General features: G+C 40.5%; 2 protein-coding genes across 3 annotated transcripts in view; one reads left to right on the top strand and one right to left on the bottom strand.

Annotated features, from left to right (window-relative positions):
* Positions 1–1,184: 1,184 nt before the first annotated feature.
* Positions 1,185–18,481, bottom strand: LOC124266207 (exosome complex component RRP45-like). Of its 2 annotated transcripts, none has more exons than XM_046701014.1 (14): positions 18,298–18,481; positions 15,519–15,613; positions 13,551–13,670; positions 13,115–13,217; positions 12,713–12,810; positions 11,204–11,243; positions 8,293–8,375; positions 5,902–6,034; positions 5,216–5,304; positions 3,956–4,111; positions 3,122–3,152; positions 2,468–2,612; positions 1,911–1,983; positions 1,185–1,314 (listed from the first exon to the last, which is right to left on the bottom strand). In XM_046701014.1, the coding sequence occupies exons 1-14, from the start codon at positions 18,361–18,363 to the stop codon at positions 1,239–1,241; spliced, it is 1,308 nt and encodes a 435-aa protein (XP_046556970.1). In that variant the 5' UTR covers positions 18,364–18,481; the 3' UTR covers positions 1,185–1,238. The 2 variants fall into 2 exon arrangements, with proteins under 2 accessions (XP_046556970.1, XP_046556971.1); XM_046701015.1 differs by lacking the exon at positions 18,298–18,481 and adding an exon at positions 16,842–17,030.
* Positions 18,482–18,513: 32 nt separating this feature from the next.
* LOC124266219 (phospholipid-transporting ATPase IA-like) overlaps positions 18,514–21,808 on the top strand; it is a 124,624-nt gene continuing 121,329 nt past the window's right edge. Inside the window, 1 exon segment of the mRNA XM_046701030.1 lies at positions 18,514–18,692. Coding sequence (XP_046556986.1) covers positions 18,647–18,692 — 46 coding nt within the window. The 5' untranslated portion in view covers positions 18,514–18,646.

The raw sequence follows: 21,808 nt of genomic DNA, 5'->3' as shown, positions 1-21,808 counted from the left end.
ATCAGAGTTCGACACAATGGTGCTCGACTGTATTTCGGGGTCCAAGAACATCCAACTTGACACAGCCATGAGTCTCTTAGTCCAAGACCAGTGAATATCTCAACGGACAAGTTTTCAAGACACATGAGTATTGGTAAACACCACCTGAATACAAGGGCAATGCGTACAACATACCCTAGCACACTGGAACGTACATGCTTCTCTCAAAAGCTATGGGTCACATGCTCGTTCTGTGAAGGGGCCACATTGGGGATTAACTTCATACCAGTATGTGTCCCAGTTTTCTGAATTGCTTTTAAAAGACAACAGTAATAAAAATGAATATTTCTTGACATTCAGAAAATACCCAATGGCAAGTCATGCTTTGCACGACTTGGGCACGTCCGTGCTGGATCAAACAAACTACATGGTCTAGTAGTGAGGAAGCTAACTGCTATCAGTAAAGTGGAGGATCTTCCCTGAACTGGGCCCAATCAGATTGGTTCTTTAGGTTTGGTGACTATACTTTCTGGCATTGATATTCATGTTTAGTGTATTACTCTCAGATTGCAAGTAAATTGTTACCAAATTTCGATTTCAATTTTGTGTTCTATAATACATGGAATTCAAAGCACACAAATATAACATGTTTTAGAGAACCTATATTAAACAAGAAGACATGGTCATCAATAACCCCCACCACAGTGTTCTGTTCCTATTTGGTTCCTGTTTTTAACTCCACCCTGACATTCATGTCCTGAAAACACATACCACATTTGGTTTCCCTGTCTATAACAGTTACTGTGAAAATCTGTCCCCATTGGGGATACCGTACACTTAGTCAAGAAATGCATGACGGGGGCCATTAGAAATTGGGACGGAGTTTCGGACTCCAAGTCATTCATGTCTTCAAAACACCAAATTTGGTTTCCCTATCTTTAAAGTTTTATGACAAAATTTGTGCCCATCATCAGACGGAGCTCAAACCACTATCCTCCACCAACTTTGTGGCGGGGGATAAAAAATGGGTGCTGCTTCAATAATGCTCATGTATATAGTTTTATTTTGATATTTTACACGGACCACTGGTATGAATAACATACTAATATGACTAATGGTGTTCCCCCTAGATACATTTGGTGCCACAGGACATCACATGCCTGCTGCAATGTCAGTGTAGTAACAGAAAATAAGACAAACTGTCCTTTAGTATGAACTGAATTTATACAAATGATAATGTACATAGAACTCCTGGGACATTATTTCTTTTTCTTCTTTTTGCCTTTCCTGTCTGCAGACTTTTGACTTGCGGCTTGTGCTGGCGTTGTTGTGGGTCTGGGAAGAAAAAGCAACTATCTACATGGTCGTGTGACAGAAATAACATGAGAGGGGTCATCCTCAAACGTCAAAGATATTACATCCACATTCTACATTCAGCAGCTTGATGGGTCACACAGATGATAAGAGATAAAACTGACCCAAAGCATCACATTTTTAACTTACAAGAGTGCAGTTCAGTTGCATTTTGAATGAACCAGTTTATGCCACGAGTAATCTGAGCATGTGTAAAGATACCATCAAATTTGAAGAGGAACACTTTTGTGGATAGACAACTTCTTTATTTTCAAGACGTAGTCTATCCATAAAAGTGGTCTCTTTATCATACCAGCTTCTAAATGACACTAAAAGAAACCGTCAAATGTATTGGAAATCAATTGAAGCATACCTCAAGCCAGCCACCTTGGACATTTATTTCTGTGAGTTTGACCTGAATCCAGGTACTTCCATGATCTTACAAACATGGGATGCTGGAGACTTGTTCTGATGCAGGATCATCACAAGGTGATGCTCTGACAAGAGGAATGAGATTGCTGATCTAGCAACTCTCCCCCATCTAGCTGTTACCTCCCTGTTTACTTCCAGATACACACCTGTGAGTCTGTAGGTCATCATGACTCAGTGTCATAGTTGTCTCCTCTTCACTGCCACTGTCAAGGTCAATGACTGAAATGAAATAACCAAAGAATTAACATCAACAAATCACAACAGATAACTTGAGAAAACATGTGCATTTCAACAATGTGTAAGAGAGAAAGTATGAAAGCAGTGACAAGCTATCAGTTGCAGGTTAGTTTGTTGTTTAACACCACGCTTAGCTATATTTGACAACGGTCTGTAAATAATTGAGTCTGGTGGAGACAATCCAGTGGTCAACATTGTGAGCATTGAATCTATACAGTTGAGATACGATGATGTGTCAACAAAGTCACCTGAGTTGCCTCTTACAACAAGAATGGGTTGCTGAAGACCAACTGTTAAAGCCACAGGCCCGGCCACGTTTCAGCTGATTTTACAAGCACAGTTTATCATTTTACTCTAGACAGGCAACTGCTGCATAGACAATGTGAACAATAATCACCTACATCAATGTCAACATAGAACAGTCATTGCCTCTATCAAACACCAGAGGTTTCAATCACAATCTTACCTTCATGTTGGTTATCTCCCTTGCCCTGTAAACACGAGGAGGATGTGGCAGCAGCAGCAGCATCTGCCATGGCTTCTGTTGCAACATCTTCATCTATTTCCCACGTATTCTGACCTCCCTCCCCAATAGCTGCAAGACCCTTGTCCTATAACACAAAGTTAAAACATGACTGACAGACCTTCATTCAGCCATCATAGACTTACACTCTCCATTTGCCGTTCCTCAATTTTTTTTATTGCTACAATGTTTGGAAGCCTTGTAATGGTATAGGAGTTACATCTCAGCGCTGAGATCACTTTCTGGAGCAGGGCTCAAATAGACAAATGGTCATAACTTTTTCTTGGATGACATGAGACATAACATTAGCAGTTTAAACAATTAATGATTTTTGTCATTGGCGAGAAACACCCAAGCCTGGAGTGAAATGTGATTAGATTGGTTGGTTGGATTGTTGTTTAATGCTGTAACAACAAGCTCAGCTCAGAACACAAATTTAAAAAGCAACAGGAAAAGTGCAATTGTTTCTATTCACATGGATTAGTTGGAAAGAATAATGAAAATGAAAATATTCAAATTAATAAGACATTCCTTGTTATAGGTTATACTGAAAACACAAATATTGACTACAGTGTAAGCTGAAAAAGTTATACTCACCAGAATTTTGACTTCAACACTATCCTCCGGTCTGAAAAGTAACAAGACTGAAATTAACGCTACAAGACGCATCACTGCTGTTGCTTACATTCTTCAGCAAACACCCCAACTGTAGACCCAGACACTATAGTGTACAGTACAGTACACTTAGCACGTCATACAAGTACTGTGGGCTTACAGAAGACCCGGAGTTTGCTAATATGGCAGTAATGTGGAGTCACAGTAGATACGTAGACGGTATGATCTGCTTTTAGTAAGAGCAAATAGTAGTGTATGAAACTCCAGAAATTTGTATCAGACCACAGTGGTGATAAGACCTACCAGCCCCAATGAAAGCCAACCAGTCGTATCAACATTGACTAAAGGCTGACTGACTGAGTTTGGTTTTACGCCGCTTTTAGCAATATTCCAGCAATATCACGGCGGGGGACACCAGAAATGGGCTTCACTCATTGTACCCATGTGGGGATTCGAACCCGGGTCTTCGGCGTGACGAGCCAACGCTTTAACCACTAGACTACCCCACCGCCCCTGACTAAAGGCAAACCCAGCATTGTTTAAATCCAATCAAGAGTCTGATTGGCTCATTTGTAGTTCACATAAGTAAACTCACTTGGCTTGGTGTTTGTTGTAAGTCACTGCTACGAAGTGTGGATCAGCCAAAAACTAATTAATGTCTTCGACACTGTTCATAGGAAATTGTTTTAAACAATAATAGAGCGAAAATAAAATATTATTGTTTGAATATTAACCTGTCTGTTGGTCAGGTAATTTTTTCATACCTGATTCTTAGTTATGGCCTTCACAGAAAAAAGATGCTCCTTAAAAACTAACCTGACAATCTGTATGTCATCGTCACTACTGTGAGAAGTATCCGCCATCTTGTCTGAATCATGTTCCTCCATCTCCACGTCCTGGTGGTCAGTCTTGGTACTGGTTATTTTCTTCGGCTCCACTGATTCAGCAAAGCCACATTTCTCTCCTGATGTCCTGTCACAGAATCAGGCTGTTAGTGGCAGTGCTCAATACATGTAACATATTCCAGAGTGAGTGAGTTTAGTTTTACGCCGCACTCAGCAATATTCCAGTTATATGGCGGCGGTCTGTAAATAATCCAGTCTCCACCAGACAATCCAGTGATCAACAGCATGAGCATCGAACTGAGCAATCGGGAACCGATGACATGTGTCAACCAAGTCTGCGAGCCTGACCACCCGATCCCGTTAGTTGCCTCTTACGGCAAGCATAGTCGCCTTTTGAGGCAAGCATGGGTTGCTGACGACCTATTCTACCCCTGATCTTCACAGGTCTAACATATTCCAGAATATTGATGGCATTTGTCGGAATCATTAATACTCCAGCATATTTCTAAATACTGAACTTAAAACTGAACAAAAAACTCAAGTAAATTGTTGAATAACTTTTGCAAGCTTCAACATATTGCTGAATAGTGATGTCACACTTCTGCATATTGCTGAATAGTGATGTCAGACTTCTGCATATTGCTGAATAGTGATGTCATACTTCTGCATATTACTGAATAATGATGTCATACTTCTGCATATTGCTGAATAGGGATGTCACACTTTTGCATATTGCTGAATAGTGATGTCATACTCCTGCATATTGCTGAATAGTGATGTCATACTTCTGCATATTGCTGAATAGTGATGTCACACTTCTGCATATTGCTGAATAGTGATGTCATACTCCTGCATATTGCTGAATAGTGATGTCATACTTCTGCATATTGCTGAATAGTGATGTCATACTCCTGCATATTGCTGAATAATGATGTCACACTTCTGCATATTGCTGAATAGTGATGTCACACTTCTGCATATTGCTGAATAGTGATGTCAAACTTCTGCATATTGCTGAATAGTGATGTCACACTTCTGCATATTGCTGAATAGTGATGTCATACTCCTGCATATTGCTGAATAGTGATGTCATACTTCTGCATATTGCTGAATAGTTAAGCCAAACTCATCATACTGTGCAATAGCTTTGTCAAACTCCAGCCGGTTGCAGGTATTTTACTGACCATGAATGGCATACACAGCAACATATCTTCTTACTCTTTCAACTGACCTTGCTACTCTGTCATTCTCCAGGGCCTTTAGGATGAGTTCTGATATTTCTGTTACCTTGACAACTGCTATATTTGAACATCTTAACACCTGCAGAATGAAAAACAAAAACCACTGAAAAAAGAAAGTAAATAAAGTGCGAAAGAGAGAAAAAAAGCGATATAGAGACAGACTTTTGTGCTTTTTTGTTTTATGCTGCTTTTAGCAATATTCCAAAAATATCACCGCGGGGGACACCAGAAATGGGCTTCACACATTGTACCCAGGTGGAGAAACAAACCCAGATCTTCGGCATGACGAGGAAATGCTTTAACCACTAGGCTACTGTCCTCGAGAGAGAAAGAGTTAACATACAGCTCAACACCACTTTTAGCAATATTCCAGCTATATCATGGGGGTGGGGTACACCTTGGGGAATAGAACCCAGGTATTACAAGGAGTTGCCAATGGTTTGAGGATCTTCTGTGACATGAAGTAATTAACACTTAACACATCCTTACTGCATGCCAGCTTCATGTAAACAGAAAACCTATAGTGATACAAGTCCTACATGTGACGAACCCAAGCATAGGTGCTGACAAACCAAGGATCATACTTTTGGATCTCAAACCAAGATAATAGGTGCCTGGTATTGCAAAGGGAGGCAATCCTGCATATCCTTGTCAACATAGCAAACAAAACAAGCACCTGTTCCTTGAGAAGCAGCATTTCTCCAGTGATCTGCAGCATACAGATCTCCCGATGTTTGTTCATCCCGATCACCATCTTCCCATCCATCACCTTTTCTTCCACCAGACTTGGGTCTACCAGCAGGTGCTTGCTGGCAAAGTATGGCAAAACATGTTTCAATACTGTTTCACAAACACATACAGAAACAGTTGCTAACCATACAGTGAAACAATATCTGATTCTGCTTCAGGAATAGAACTAACCACCCCTGTACGGTCACCACAAGAATAAATATGTACATGTGGCCTAGCCAAATATACATGGTCAACCCCTGTACAAATGACCCACCTCTGAATATTCGAACTACCTCTGAACACAAGACCTACCTCTGAACACATGACCCACCTCAGGATACATGACCCACCTCTGAACACACGGCCTACCTCAAAACACATGACCTACCTCAGGATACATGACCTACCTCTGAACACATGACCTACCTCTGAACACATGACCCACCTCTGAACATATGACCCACCTCAGGAAACATCACCTACCTCTTAACACATGACCCACTTCTGAACACATGACCCACCAATGAACATGTGACCCACCTCTGAACACACGAACTATCTCTGAGCACATGACCCACTTCTGAACACATGACACACCTCTGAACATATGACCCACCTCAGGATACATGACCCACCTCTGAACACACGAACTATCTCTGAGCACATGACCCACTTCTGAACATGTGACCCACCTCTGAACACACGAACTATCTCTGAGCACATGACACACCTCTGAACATATGACCCACCTCAGGATACATGACCCACCTCTGAACACACGAACTATCTCTGAGCACATGACCCACCTCTGAACACATGACACACCTCTGAACATATGACCCACCTCTGAACACACGAACTATCTCTGAGCACATGACCCACTTCTGAACACATGACACACCTCTGAACATATGACCCACCTCAGGATACATGACCCACCTCTGAACACACGAACTATCTCTGAGCACATGACCCACTTCTGAACATGTGACCCACCTCTGAACACACGAACTATCTCTGAGCACATGACACACCTCTGAACATATGACCCACCTCAGGATACATGACCCACCTCTGAACACACGAACTATCTCTGAGCACATGACCCACCTCTGAACACATGACCCACCTCTGAACATGTGACCCACCTCTGAACACACTAACCTCTGAGCACATGACCCACCTCTGAGCACATGACCCACCTCTGAACACATGACCCACCTCTGAACATGTGACCCACCTCTGAACACACTAACCTCTGAGCACATGACCCACCTCTGAGCACATGACCCACCTCTGAGCAAAAGGCCTACCTCTGAACACATGACCCACCTCTGAACATATGACCCACCTCAGGAAACATCACCTACCTTTGAACACATGACCCACCTCTGAACATATGACCCACCTCAGGATACATGACCCACCTCAGGATACATGACCCACCTCTGAACACACGACCTACCTCTGAACACACGAACTACCTCTGAACACACGACCTACCTCTGAACACATGACCCACCACTGAACACACGACCTACCTCTGAACCCATGACCTAAATCTGAACATGACCCACCTCTGAACACACGACCTACCTTTGAACACACAAACTACCTCTGAACACATGACCCACCTCTGAACACATGACCCACCACTGAACACACGACCTACCTCTGAACACATGACCTAAATCTGAACACATGACCCACCTCACGATACATGACTTACCTCTGAACACACGACCTACCTCTGAACACATGACCTAAATCTGAACACATGACCCACCTCACGATACATGACTTACCTCTGAACACACGACCTACCTCTGAACACATGACCCACCTCTGAACACATGACCCACCACTGAACACACGACCTACCTCTGAACACATGACCCACCTCTGAACACATGACCCACCTCTGAACACATGACCCACCACTGAACACACGACCTACCTTTGAACACACAAACTACCTCTGAACACATGATCTACCTCTGAACCCATGACCTAAATCTGAACACGACCTACCTCTGAACACATGACCCACCTCTGCACACACGACCTACCTTTGAACACACAAACTACCTCTGAACACATGACCCACCTCTGAACACATGACCCACCACTGAACACACGACCTACCTCTGAACACATGACCTAAATCTGAACACATGACCCACCTCTGAACACACGACCCACCTCTGAACACATGACCTACCACTGAACATGTGCCCTACCCTTGTACGCATGCCCTACCATTCTACTAATGACCTTCCCTTGCAAACACGTCAAACCCTTGTACACATGACCTATATTCCTAACTGTGACCTACCCTTGTGTGAAGAAAGCGAATGTGCAGCATATGGGCATATGGTGCACGCTAAGGGGTACCGGGTCTCTCTCCTCTGGGCTGTGCTGAAACACACCGTATAAAACATGTTACTCTCACTGAAATACACCATGGTGGCATAATGTAGTCAGTATTGATTCCAACACCATCAGCATCAGTCCGGCATCATATTGCTATTCACACATGCTGATTTATGAAACAGTGATCTTGTCAGAGTCAGCAATATGTCAGCCCTACCAGTGGTGGGTATAGTCGACACTGTGAAGGTCCAGCTATATCATTAGACTCCGGCAATTATCCAGTGGGAGGAGGCCGACATCTAGTCAGGCCTGGTACAGACGAACCCACGGCTGTACCGTACACCTCAAGTTGTATCATCAGGCAATATCAAAGAGGAATGACTCGGCAAAGAATGCGCTATTACAGTGAGTGAATATATATCAACAATTGTAAACCCATACCACATATTCTTTGTTTGAATCCATGTTTCTGTCACAGTCTCCAATATTCCAGCTATAACACAATAGTCTGTGGATGATCAAGTCCAGGCAAGGATGCCACGACCTGTCACAGTCTCCAATATTCCAGCTATAACACGATAGTCTGTGGATGATCAAGTCCAGGCAAGGATGCCACGACCTGTCACAGTCTCCAATATTCCAGCTATAACACAATAGTCTGTAGATCATCAAGTCCAGGCAAGGATGCCACGACCTGTCACAGTCTCCAATATTCCAGCTATAACACAATAGTCTGTAGATCATCAAGTCCAGGCAAGGATGCCACGACCTGTCACAGTCTCCAATATTCCAGCTATAACACGATAGTCTGTGGATGATCAAGTCCAGGCAAGGATGCCACGACCTGTCACAGTCTCCAATATTCCAGCTATAACACAATAGTCTGTAGATCATCAAGTCCAGGCAAGGATGCTATAACACGACCTGTCACAGTCTCCAATATTCCAGCTATAACACAATAGTCTGTGGATGATCAAGTCCAGGCAAGGATGCCACGACCTGTCACAGTCTCCAATATTCCAGCTATAACACGATAGTCTGTGGATGATCAAGTCCAGGCAAGGATGCCACGACCTGTCACAGTCTCCAATATTCCAGCTATAACATAATAGTCTGTGGATGATCAAGTCCAGGCAAGGATGCCACGACCTGTCACAGTCTCCAATATTCCAGCTATAACACAATAGTCTGTAGATCATCAAGTCCAGGCAAGGATGCCACGACCTGTCACAGTCTCCAATATTCCAGCTATAACACAATAGTCTGTGGATGATCAAGTCCAGGCAAGGATGCCACGACCTGTCACAGTCTCCAATATTCCAGCTATAACACGATAGTCTGTGGATGATCAAGTCCAGGCAAGGATGCCACGACCTGTCACAGTCTCCAATATTCCAGCTATAACATAATAGTCTGTGGATGATCAAGTCCAGGCAAGGATGCCACGACCTGTCACAGTCTCCAATATTCCAGCTATAACACAATAGTCTGTGGATGATCAAGTCCAGGCAAGGATGCCACGACCTGTCACAGTCTCCAATATTCCAGCTATAACACAATAGTCTGTGGATGATCAAGTCCAGGCAAGGATGCCACGACCTGTCACAGTCTCCAATATTCCAGCTATAACACGATAGTCTGTGGATGATCAAGTCCAGGCAAGGATGCCACGACCTGTCACAGGACCCCGACCACCCCAACCAGCTCATCCCTTGCAACAACAAATAGGCGTTTCTGAGCCTACTCTAACCAGGTTCCAGGGTGGTCTCACACAATAGGCAATCAAGCAGATCAAACTGTGACACCAATCTGTGTTTTGGTATGGGGTACTCAAGACCTGGATCCTACATGTTTAATATATTCTTACAAACAATTGTCCGAGATGCAATCTTGAGAGTTACTGTCCTTTGGCCATTCATAAGCAAAATGAAAGTTGAGGGTTACTTCCCCCTAGTCACCAATCAGCAAGGTGACAGTTGAGAGTTACTGCCCCTTGTCCGCTGTGACCATTTAATGACAAACTACCAAGGAACCCTTAGTCTTGTAGAGGATTGTACTTTGATGAAATATTTTTGCACAAGAATATCAGTTGCAACAAGCTGGTGACATTACCTCTAACAAACATGGTAGTATCAGTTAGAGGCCAACCAGTCATTTTATCAGGGTTTATATAGATAGTTACGGGACAAATTATGGGACACGTGTAACAAGTAAATTTGTGGAGATTTGCCCATGACATGTTATTTTGGAGACGGAAGAGTCGAGCGAGATGTAACTGGGTAATGCAAATGAGCATAATGGCTAACAATCATATCCAATAGTGGAGAAGATATCACAACTCGTGCTGGGTGTAAAAGGTACACACAAACGATGTGAGAATTGGGAGATTATGTGGGAACTACAAAATATATAGTCTGGACATAGAATGGACCTGTTTGACATCATTATAGTCAGTTTCCATTCAGTGAATCATACAGATTATTATTTTTTAAGTTTGTAAACTTTACTAAGATACTAAGGGAATTTGAAAATAATGTTGATACATATGACTTCTCCACACATATCATAGAGAATACACATCTGAAGGCTGCACCCATGGTGGTTTATTCTCCCAGGGGACTTTTACTGTACAACAAACAATCTTCTCATTGGATATTTTGTAAATACAAGAACATAGTCTTCCTTCTTCGTGTGTGAGTATAGTTTTACACTGCTTTTAGCAATATTCCGATGGGGACACCTTAAGCACTAGGGTAAAAAAAACCACACACCCACACACACACCCACCCACACAACACCTAGGCTAAACACACACACACACACACCTAGCTAAACACACACACCTCTTCAAGCATTAACGTACAAATACCTACCACTGTGACCTCCTCCCCTGAAACTGTCACATCCGGACGTCTGAAACATGCAAAATTGATATAAATTGCAACTTATTCCATACATAAGTTAAGCAACGTCCCTGTACAGTTTCCATGCACCTCATTAGGCTACACCCACTATTGGACTTCATCTCCTGGTGTTGATTAAGAACGGGTGGATTGTGTCACATGATATTGTTTTGGTTGATGTCACTGATTTTGTCAACAGTTGTTTGTTGTTGATGGCTGAATGTCTCCATTAATAATAAGGCAACTTGTGTGGTCCTGAACTCCACATCACACATCAACACCCGCATACAACATTATCAGGGTTTTACATAGCTCTTCGAAACTGGGAGTCCTGAGGACTCAGGGCATATTTTTTTGAGAGTCCATTTCCAAAATTGGGGGTCCATCAATTTGCATTAAATCAATGATAATGAATGCTTCCCATTTGATAATGATTATGTTAAGATATGTGTTACTTTCAATGTTATTAGAATAATGATTGCAAATAGAATGTTTATATTTTAATACAGGATATCACCACAAACTCAGAAAGTTCTTTCCCAGAAAAAAATTATATTGCGTCCATAAGGACGTACAGGAGTTTAGTTTGGGGGTACTTCACCAAATTTCTGCGTCCAATACGCAGGAATATTGCGTCCCGTAAAACCCTGCATTATGGACATTGTTACCCCAGTTAACCCAAGCTGCCTGTGTGGCACTAGATGGTTAGTAGTCCCACCAGGTACCCATTTACTGCTGTGTGATCAGAGGCAATTTTGAAGTCCGAGAAACTCTCAGGAGTCAAGCTGCCAAACATGGTCACCCATCCAAGGACACTCGATGACCAATGTTGCTTAACTTCACCTCACTGTGGCCTGGGCTCTTATGCAGAAGACCACACACAAACACATATCTTATTATCTATCCACTCTCTAATATTATTGATACATATACATACCAGCACTGACTTCACATATATTTCATGGTGGAATTTCACAAACTGTGCATATCATCTTTTAATGTTTATACACCATAAATGCAAAATATATTAAGTTCAGTTCTCAAACATCATATCTGTATTTGCCAAAGATCAAACCACATTGGGTGTTTTGACACACTTACTTTCATATCAATACATATCGCGATACAATATACAATACGTATTGCAAAACAAAATCAGTGAATTTTTAAATAAGACTCTCAAATTACACTTTCCCAAATAGTTTTATCCAGTCATATTTTGTAATTCTTTGATATGCCTTTAAGTAATGCTAAGCCAAGCTATCAACTGACCAGGAGCATCTCATAAAGTTTTCATAATGACTGACATGCCTCCACAGAGCTGTTTCTGGGGCTACTTACACCGATGTTAAAACTGCAATTGTAAACCTCATGTTGTCTTCTATATGGCCTGCACCAAAATCATATCACTTTGGGACAAAAAGGGCCATGACTGACAAGTACCAAATACTGTTTGTTTAAAGCATGAGTTCAGCCTACCTGAAGTGAGTGATGGCAGCAATGGCTGCAACACTGGCAGCATCCAGCAGGTTCCCTTCATAGTTGAGAGCATGGATGTCTACCCGGATAGCCCACACCTGCAACCCCAACAAGACTGACTGACTGACTGAGTTTAGTTTTACGCCGCTTTTAGCAATATTCCAGCAATATCACGGCGGGGGACACCAGAAATGGGCTTAACACATTGTGCCCATGTGGGGAATCGAACCCGGGTCTTCGGGGTGACGAGCCAACGCTTTAACCACTAGGCTACCGCACCACCACCACCCCCAACAAGACGTGGGTAACAGACTCGTCCACTCAGGACAAAGTTGGCATGCCTCATACCTGCATGAGCATCAAGACATGAGCAATAAACTCGTCCCCTTTGAGACAATGTACCTTCTCTCCGGCCACGATACACAGGGACTCTGTGTCGACACAACGGGACTCCTTCAGGCACCGCTCCAGAAGACGGGTGAGCTCCACACCAAACTCAGATGGCCTGTAATAGAGGATTGTGCGCATCTTACAATCAGACCAGATCTCATGCTAAATGAACTCAGTACTACTGTACAGCCTGTTGTCAGCCTATTTTCAAGTTTAACTCAACTTTAAGGGTTTCGTTTAATCTTTAGCTAAGATTGCTTGGTGGAAGGAGGACCAGATTGGATTCAAAATTGATAAAATAGAAAAATTGAATGATAGATGGACTATGTATTGAAAAAGGAGTATTGTAGAAATGTACTTGTGGCATGATCATGATGAGATTTTCACAACTTTGTTATCATTCATCCCTCAAAGTGATCTTATTCCTGAGATTGGCTTTCTTTCATACCTCCCAATTTCAAAACCTGGTGAAGCCATGGGAGATAACTCCACATTGACAAATAGAACTCCATCTGTTGGCCGTGTGGGTTTTGGTTCTGTGATTTCACATGACACTTGAGCTAAAACCCTGAAAAGAAATAAAACACACTTCATATAATCTGTATTTGTCTGCAGGTACAAATAAAATCCCAGCTAATAACTATTAATTGGGTTTCTTTCACAATGAATTATTATCCAGTAGTACTGTTGATGGTGAATATAATCATGGATTTGGTATATTATGTTTTTTAATCAGTATGTCAACAAGTCATACATATTCAGTAACCATGGTAACTGTTGTGCTCTTACTAGTTTCCATAGAAACATAATCAATCAGAATATGACAACCAATGATCCATGAAAAGGGCATCATGTACATTCCCTAGAGTTATGTCAATTAGCTCCACTAATGAGTCATATCTACTTTGCTCCTGGTAAAAATACAGATAAGTAACGACAACCCTTAACCCAAATCAATCAAAAGTCCCTTGATAAGCATCAACAAACAGAAAATCTAATCACTGTTATCAATGAATGAAATTGACAGTACATTTCTACATAATACAACATGCGAAAAAATGATTGAAAAGGGATTGTCAACCTCACCTCATAATAGAACAATTCTGTTGGTTTTTCTAATAGAAATATCTCTCCAAAGTAAACAAATACAAACGCCACCAATATGTCTGTTACCGGTAACAATCATTAAAGGTCACATGCAACCAAAAAATCAAACATAATTAAAACACAATTATCACTTCTTCATGACATATAATATGCATAGCTGATTATGAAAAAACAAATAAACAAAATTATAAGCGTATAATCGCAAATCAAAAGTGCAATATTTTGTACTTGGGTTTACCTCCCTCGAAACGAAGCAGCCGGGATACCGAACCCAGTCAGAGCGGGTGGGTGTGCACTCAAGTGTAACGGCTGGTTCATTAGCAGATGACGCCTTCAGGCCTCATATTGTGTGTGTATATAGAGATGTTGGGTTTTGTAAATACATGCTCATTTTTTGTGTATAACATTTTGCAATCAACAGACATCATAACATGTCATTTGTTCAAGTATCACACCTGCCTGTCTGTGTAATTACATAATGTGACAGAGACCGAACTCGGGCCATAAATCAATGCGTTTTGTTTATGGTGTATAGCCTGATTGGTGTTAAGTTCAAATTGCATGTGGTCAGTGATTGCAGTTGTGTATTGAATATTGTCATTAGCAGACAGGCAGGCAGACACATAGGTGCCAATAAAACAAGACATTGAGTTTTGTCTGTGACAGCGACATATCTATATCACAGTTAGAAACTGTGTCAGCGCTAAATAATGACATTGCTTTTAAGTATCGAACTGAAAGCGTCACCGGTAAGAAGAGCGTGTGGTGAAATAGACAAATGAAATTATATAAACAGTTAATTTACTGTCATAACATATAAAAAGCTCGCGCCTGTGACATATCAAAAACATTAGAAAAATAGCTCACACCAAGGCCTTCACCGAGTATTCACCCGACAACCCGCTTCCAAGCTGCGCGAACCTATTTACTTGAGCACGTGCTATGGGCGCAGCCCAGCTGTTGAAACCCGTTTCCCCAGAAATCTCTGGGGAAAATTAGTGAAACGTTTGAACTCTGATTTCGCGCGTTTTTTTCATCGCGTTATTTTTCAACTTTATAAGTTGAATTTGCATTTTTGACTATTTGTTTCGGTATGTCCATACCGAAAGGTATCAGAATCTGCAAAGTTGTGTTTTACGTTGCATGTGACCTTTAACAATAACGGGTTGGGGAAGGTGAAACACTTAAAACTTGTATTAAATAATAAAAACTTGATAATTTATTGATGAGTATTTCTGATTAGATACAGATGTGATAGATTCAAATATGGAATGTGACACATCATACTAAGTTCTCTCTTGAGATTTACCTTGTGTCTCCTAACTGAACTTGACAGCAGCCTCGATCGACTCCAAATGATATCTTTACTTTCCTGTAATCGTATGCTTGTCTTCCATCAAATCTCTGCAAAGCAATGAAGTGACAAAGGGCAATTAAGTTACTGAGCCTCAGTTAGCTTTATATCACATCAATCATGACATTCCGTAAATTAGTAAATCAGTTTGGTGATACCACTGCTTTTAACATTATTTCAGTCATAGCATGGTACGTCAGCTGAATATGATAATGTCGGAGAAAAGATTCAAGTGATGCAGGTGATACTTTCAGTGAAACCTATAATTGTGGTTATGTCACTGCCAAAACTACACACTTAAGCAGGGTGAATCTCAGATTTGAATCCATTAACATAGGTTTCTGGCAAACCAAAATCAAGGCTGGATCACACAGACAGAATAATATGATGGTATGATAATTGATCCATAGTAATGCTTAAAGGGATGATGAAACACAGCATCCCATGATCATTATACCTGCTAGAAACACTAAGAATTGCATTGGAACTAGAACTGGTTATTGTTATGGGGTTGTAGTCAATAGGGCCAAAGGACAAAATGGCCAAAATTGGAAAAGTTAAAAGGGCCAAAGATTTAAGTCATAAGGGACATAGATCAAATTCAAATAAGAACATACAAACTAATTCATATTTTATAAGTTTTATTATTTTTTTGTCAATATGTAGTAAGGGATCGTTCATAATTTATGGCTAAGGGGATGATGATGATTTTTGTAGAGATCTGTGTACAATGTGAAAGGAAAGTAAGTGACCCCCCTGCATGACATGTACAAAATCAATGACATCTGGCCCTCCTTCCCATAATTTAAAGCATGATTCCTTTTAAATCATTAGGATTAGAACTACTACAAAACATGTAATGAATTTCTCCTAATCTTACTATTTTCTAAAAGTTTGGCCCTTTTGACTTAAATCTATGGACCTTTTGACTTTCCCTTGGCCCTTTGACATCTTGAGCTCTTTTGACCTTTTTAATTTTAGCGCTTTTGTCCTCTGGCCCTTTTGACCCATTCCCTTGTTCTGGATGCTGTTACATATCCATAACATAAGCCTTCATGCTGACATTGTTTGAATGTTATCATTTTATTTAAGTTATAATCATATTTCCTAGAAGATGATAACATATACATTACTTTGTAAAGAAATCAGGTATGGCTGAGACTAGTCCAGCATATACCCTCATGTCATGGGTTTCCGTGGTATTAAGACATTTACGACTATGAATCAATCGCTCATATTGCCAAGTCATATAAACACAACTGGTGTTAGATGACATACCTTCGTATCATTTAATGTCTATAAAACACTTTTGTCATTCTGAAGTTCATTGTTGTCGGTATCGGACGACAGGCGGCAATTGTGCACAAAATCTGGTGATGTCATATGCTTTCATGGTATTTCCTACAGATCAAATTACGGGTGCACAACACATGTCACAATCTCACACATTTTCAACAGCCAATCCGGGGGAGTGTCAATGTAGGTTTACAGTAATAATAAAGTTGAAAAATAGTAATACAGTACACGTTTTTGTAGAATTAACACAATAGTCACATTTCTTCAGCATAAATTTCCAGTTCATAAAATATGTAGAGTTGATCAACGTGAAATGAAAAGTGAAAAAACAACTTAAGAGATGACACTATCAGGATTCCATAGTTTAAAAAATAGAGCTGGGATTCCCCCCTTAGGTCACGTGATTCTTTTTATTGATGACATCAGCTTGCAGACGAGCGATGTTTGGAAAACTTTGAAGCTGAATAAGTTTATAGAATATGTTTGCAAAGATCGCACAAAAAGTGCATTACGTGCTAGACATAAAGTTGTAGGAAGGCGTTTCCTATTCTCGCGGTACTTACGGATATCGGCTGAAAAAATAACATAAACAATTCTTATCGTATGAATGCTTGTTGTTTTTAAATGAAGGGCCTTCTCCTCTAGCATCTACATCTATCAGCTGCCAGATCCATCAGGTGAATTACCACTCGTGAGCCCGGTGATAAACAATGCCATCCGCCATTGACGAAATGAGGCTTCTCCTATTCTCGCGGTATTACCAGGAATTAACGTTATTGAGTGTATGTAAGAGTCATCCTGCCGGAAAGGGCGGGAAAAAGTAATGATATGTCCAAGTTGGTATAAACTCCCAAATATTCGTGACACTGCAAGATTTTGATTATTCACCGACTTGTAAACAACCGCTAAGTGTCACGCATCAGCGATTTCGGCAGAAAACGTATTTACCGCGAAAATAGGAAACCCGCGAGAATAGGAGACGGACCTATATTAGTTTTTAATAGTAGATGACTGTACGTAGTACGTACGCAAATTGATGAAAGTCTAAACAAGTTGTGCTCAGAGCCGTGCCGATCGACTGATGGATGTAAACAATCGATAGGTGGGGCGATTTGGTGAGTGGCTCGTGAGAATTTATGTCATTAGAAAATACCACGGAATCATATGACGGCATGGTAACTAGACGACTTGCACAAGTGTGCTCGCCAACTCGATATGTAGGCCTTGCCTGGAATATGAGCTTATTTATATGAATTAGGCTGTCACAGCCACCAGCGTAACGTGACTACATATTCAATGCTTGATATACATAGTTCCAGGCCTAACGATATCAATTCATCGCATTGCTGTGAACCATGTTCAATCCTGGCGAAATGAAGTTACTGTTTACACGAGAATAATTGGAAACATTTAGAATTTCAATTTACTAGTAAACAACCTTGTGCTCGGTGATTGCTTTCAAAATGAATTCTCTTTCACAGTTTGATAATGGTGTTTCCCGCATTGTAATCCTTTGATGGTAACATACACTGTTTTAGTTTTAAATCATGTGTTTTAGGATGAAGAAAGAAGTCATTGCCATGTGCACTCCAACAACTTCCTGTTTTGACTGTGAACGCCCTCTATTGGTGATACTAGGGGAGATAACTGTTTACTTCCTCATGCTCTGTTGCTGTCATCTTGTAATATGTGATTCATGCCAATCCCGTGATTATGTGAAACATGGTTTGATATTTCAAACACAAAACTAGACTCAGACATCAAGGGGAATTACTTTCCTTTTGGAAATGGCGGATGCACAAGATATGACCGATTTTGGCCGCCCCAGTCGAGGTAAGCAGCCTGTTTAACATGGCCTCACTGGCAAGTGCTCCAGTGACCACAGACGTATTATTCATGAACACTCTGTGCAAACCTGACGAGTTGAGAAAATGTTGTATTACATATAAAGGATATAAATACATAATTTGTGTTGAAACGAATAATGACATTGTATTGATGTGTTGTAATGTGTATATTTATATTCGTATATGCGTCACTAAGGAGTAGAACTAGAAAAGTTAATTATGAGAAAATTACTGTTAGAAATAATAATTAACTATGAAAGGTTTTCCATCAATTTTGTAATTACTGTGATGAGGTCATTTAATTATGTTGCTCCGCTGTCTCTCCACATTCCTATATTACCTTAACAGCAACAACAATCTACAGAATAGAATTTGTATAGAGTTACGCAATATCATTAGGCCTTTATGCCATGAATGACTTCATAATTACTTCAATACCTGCAGTGTACTGCTGTGGTATATTGGGGTAACATTTGATTTCTTAAATAATGTTATGTACACACTGAATTGGAGTTTCAAGCAAAACGCCATTTATATATATTTTTTGCACCCATTTTATACCTGAAAACTGATTTTTGGTAATCTGTGTTGAACCATAAAATTATGTACATAATTGATTGAATGTCAGATGACAGGATTCTTTTCCTTGTCAGCTATGTTACTCTGACTAGTCATTTGATAGTAATGTCTGTTGCCTTAGGCTGGGAACACTAAATTACAGATTGTCATTGACTGCTCTCTTGTAAATACTTCATAATGGAATTCCACTCTGCCGACAAAACTGAAAATCAATAGCTAGTATGAGACTTTTCAATTAACAAATGTTAGATCAAAGGTTATTATTTTGGCACCCTATATTTTTGGCAAGAATCTGTCAGTCATTCAAGACATTCAAGATTCTGGGCTGGACCAATACTTCTAGACCCTCATTCTTGACCATACTGGCTGATTTGAAGGCCAGTCAGGCACTCTGATCTGAGATGGCTGATCATTTTCATGTACCTTTAGGCATGGTTTGTTGGTTTAAGTAACTGGTTTGTCTGGCATAGACTTGATTAGTTAAAACATGCCAATATACTGAACTGGGGCGTTGGGGTAGCCTAGTGGTTAAAGCGTTTGTTTGTTGTGCCAAAGACCTGGGTTTGATTCCACACACAAGTACAGTGCGTGAAGCCCATTTCTGGTATCCTCTGCGTGATATTGCTGAAATATTGCTAAAAGTGACATAAAAACTGAACTCCCGCAATGTACTGAACTGGAAAAATACAGAAAATGGTGTATAGAACTTCACTCGCTACCATTCCAACAGTCATCCATTGTCCCTTCTTACACACATTTTGTACAATGAATTGTTCCATTATTGCATAGCAATGATCCCCAGTACTCAGCTTCTGGACGTAGTTGCTCCAATATCCGCTCAAGTTGGTACTTGTGGAGCTCCATTAGTTAGTACACTGATCAATAGCCCAGTGTGCAACCCATGTTAATTCTCTTCTCCCTGGGGAGTATCATACATGGCTATTGATGGCATCTTGTAACTGGGTTTGTGCTTCACTACCTAATGGCTATGTTCACTTACACTTCAGTAGAGATCCAAATATAGAATGTTGTATGAAACTGGACATTCTGTCTTAAGTGTTTGAGGGTATGTTCATGAAATATTTCCTGAGAAAGAAAATTGTATTTGAACTACTTTATTTAAAATTGATAAGACTGACAAATATTTCTTACTTCATGTAAATGTATCTATATATGAAATGGATTCCTCTTTAAATTCCAGTATGGAAATGATTTAAATATCTATTTGAAATTATAAATATTATTATATAGACATCAACAGAGAATGTCAGTGAGAAATATATAGAACAAATCATATCAATGCAAAATGTTGCTCTTGGCAACCGTTCTATATTTAGGGGTGGTGGGGTAGCCAAGTGGTGAAAGTGTTCGCTCGTCACACCGAAGACCCAGGTTTGATTCCCCACATGGGTACATTGTGTAAAGCCCATTTCTGGTGTCCCCTGCTGTGATATTGATGGAATATTGCTAAAAGAGGCATAAAACTGAACTCACTCACTCACTTTCTATCTATTAAATATTATATCCTGTTTGTTGGAATCTGGTCGGATCTGAGCAGACACAGCTGTGTTTGAAGTTATGTCTGCAGAAGCCATTATGCTGGACCATGCCCCATTGTGATAACTGATGATTACTGACCTGCAGACGCCTCTTGCACATGATGCAGATTGACTTCCAAGAACAGACTCAGAAATAAACATAAGAATGAAATTGAATACTGGCATCAAGATTTAAATTTCATCAATGCTAATTCATATTCTGAAATGTTATTGTACTGAATATTTAGAGTGTTTGTTTTGGTTTATATTTTACGCCAGGTTTGAAAACTATGAATCGCTCCAGTTAACATCTATATGTCTATGCTGTTCTGGATGTTTGGGCTGTCCACAGTAGAGAGATTTGGTCTATGTGAATTACATGCTTGAATGGCTGGAACAAGAGATGATGGGACATTTGACTGGAGGGCTGATGGTTGTCAAGAATGCTGCAGAGACTCATGCTAGGCCTTATGTAATTTTGTTGGAAACAAACAACTCCATAAAAACTTGAAACAGTCTGAAGCCTGTGTTCCAGGCCCCAGAGAGTATATAAGGACTCCTACTCAAGTCTAGAAGGAATGGGCAAGTCTAGGTTTCCACAGCACTTCTGAAATTATGAGTTAATCTGGACTCATTTGGATGGGCTTTTTGTTTTTGGGGATATATATTTTTATAAAATAACTTTATTTCTGGGACTCCTCCAGCAGATGTGATTCAAAACCTGAACACAAGGAAATTCCAGACTTGCTTCATAAAAGGCTATATCATTACAGTAAGGGCAGGGCTAGAATTCTAGAATGCCACTCTAACAAATCAGGGCTAGTCTAGTCTAATCTCACAGTCTCTGAACCTCTGTATGTTGCTCTACTGCCCAGCTCTCCATACAATGCTAAAGCCCTAAATGAAGCAAGTCTAGATTTCCTCAGGTTCAAAATCATATATATTCAGAGACAAAAGGTTAGTCTAGGTCTGGGCAGAAGGGAAA

Source organism: Haliotis rubra, unplaced genomic scaffold (genome assembly GCF_003918875.1).
Source record: "Haliotis rubra isolate DU_JTF1 unplaced genomic scaffold, ASM391887v1 Scf124, whole genome shotgun sequence".
NCBI lineage: Eukaryota > Metazoa > Mollusca > Gastropoda > Lepetellida > Haliotidae > Haliotis > Haliotis rubra.
This window is presented reverse-complemented; position numbering and strand designations above follow the sequence as displayed.

Bases quoted from the DNA above. Each gene is read 5' to 3' on its own strand.
- LOC124266207 (XM_046701014.1), bottom strand. From the start codon at position 18,363: ATGCGGGAAACACCATTATCAAACTGTGAAAGAGAATTCATTTTGAAA. The intron at 13,671-15,518 runs GTAAATCTCAAG...ATTTCTTTTCAG, and splicing joins GTTCAGTTAGGAGACACAAG to GGTTTTAGCTCAAGTGTCAT. The intron at 4,112-5,215 runs GTCAGTTGAAAG...ATTCTGTGACAG, and splicing joins GAGAATGACAGAGTAGCAAG to GACATCAGGAGAGAAATGTG.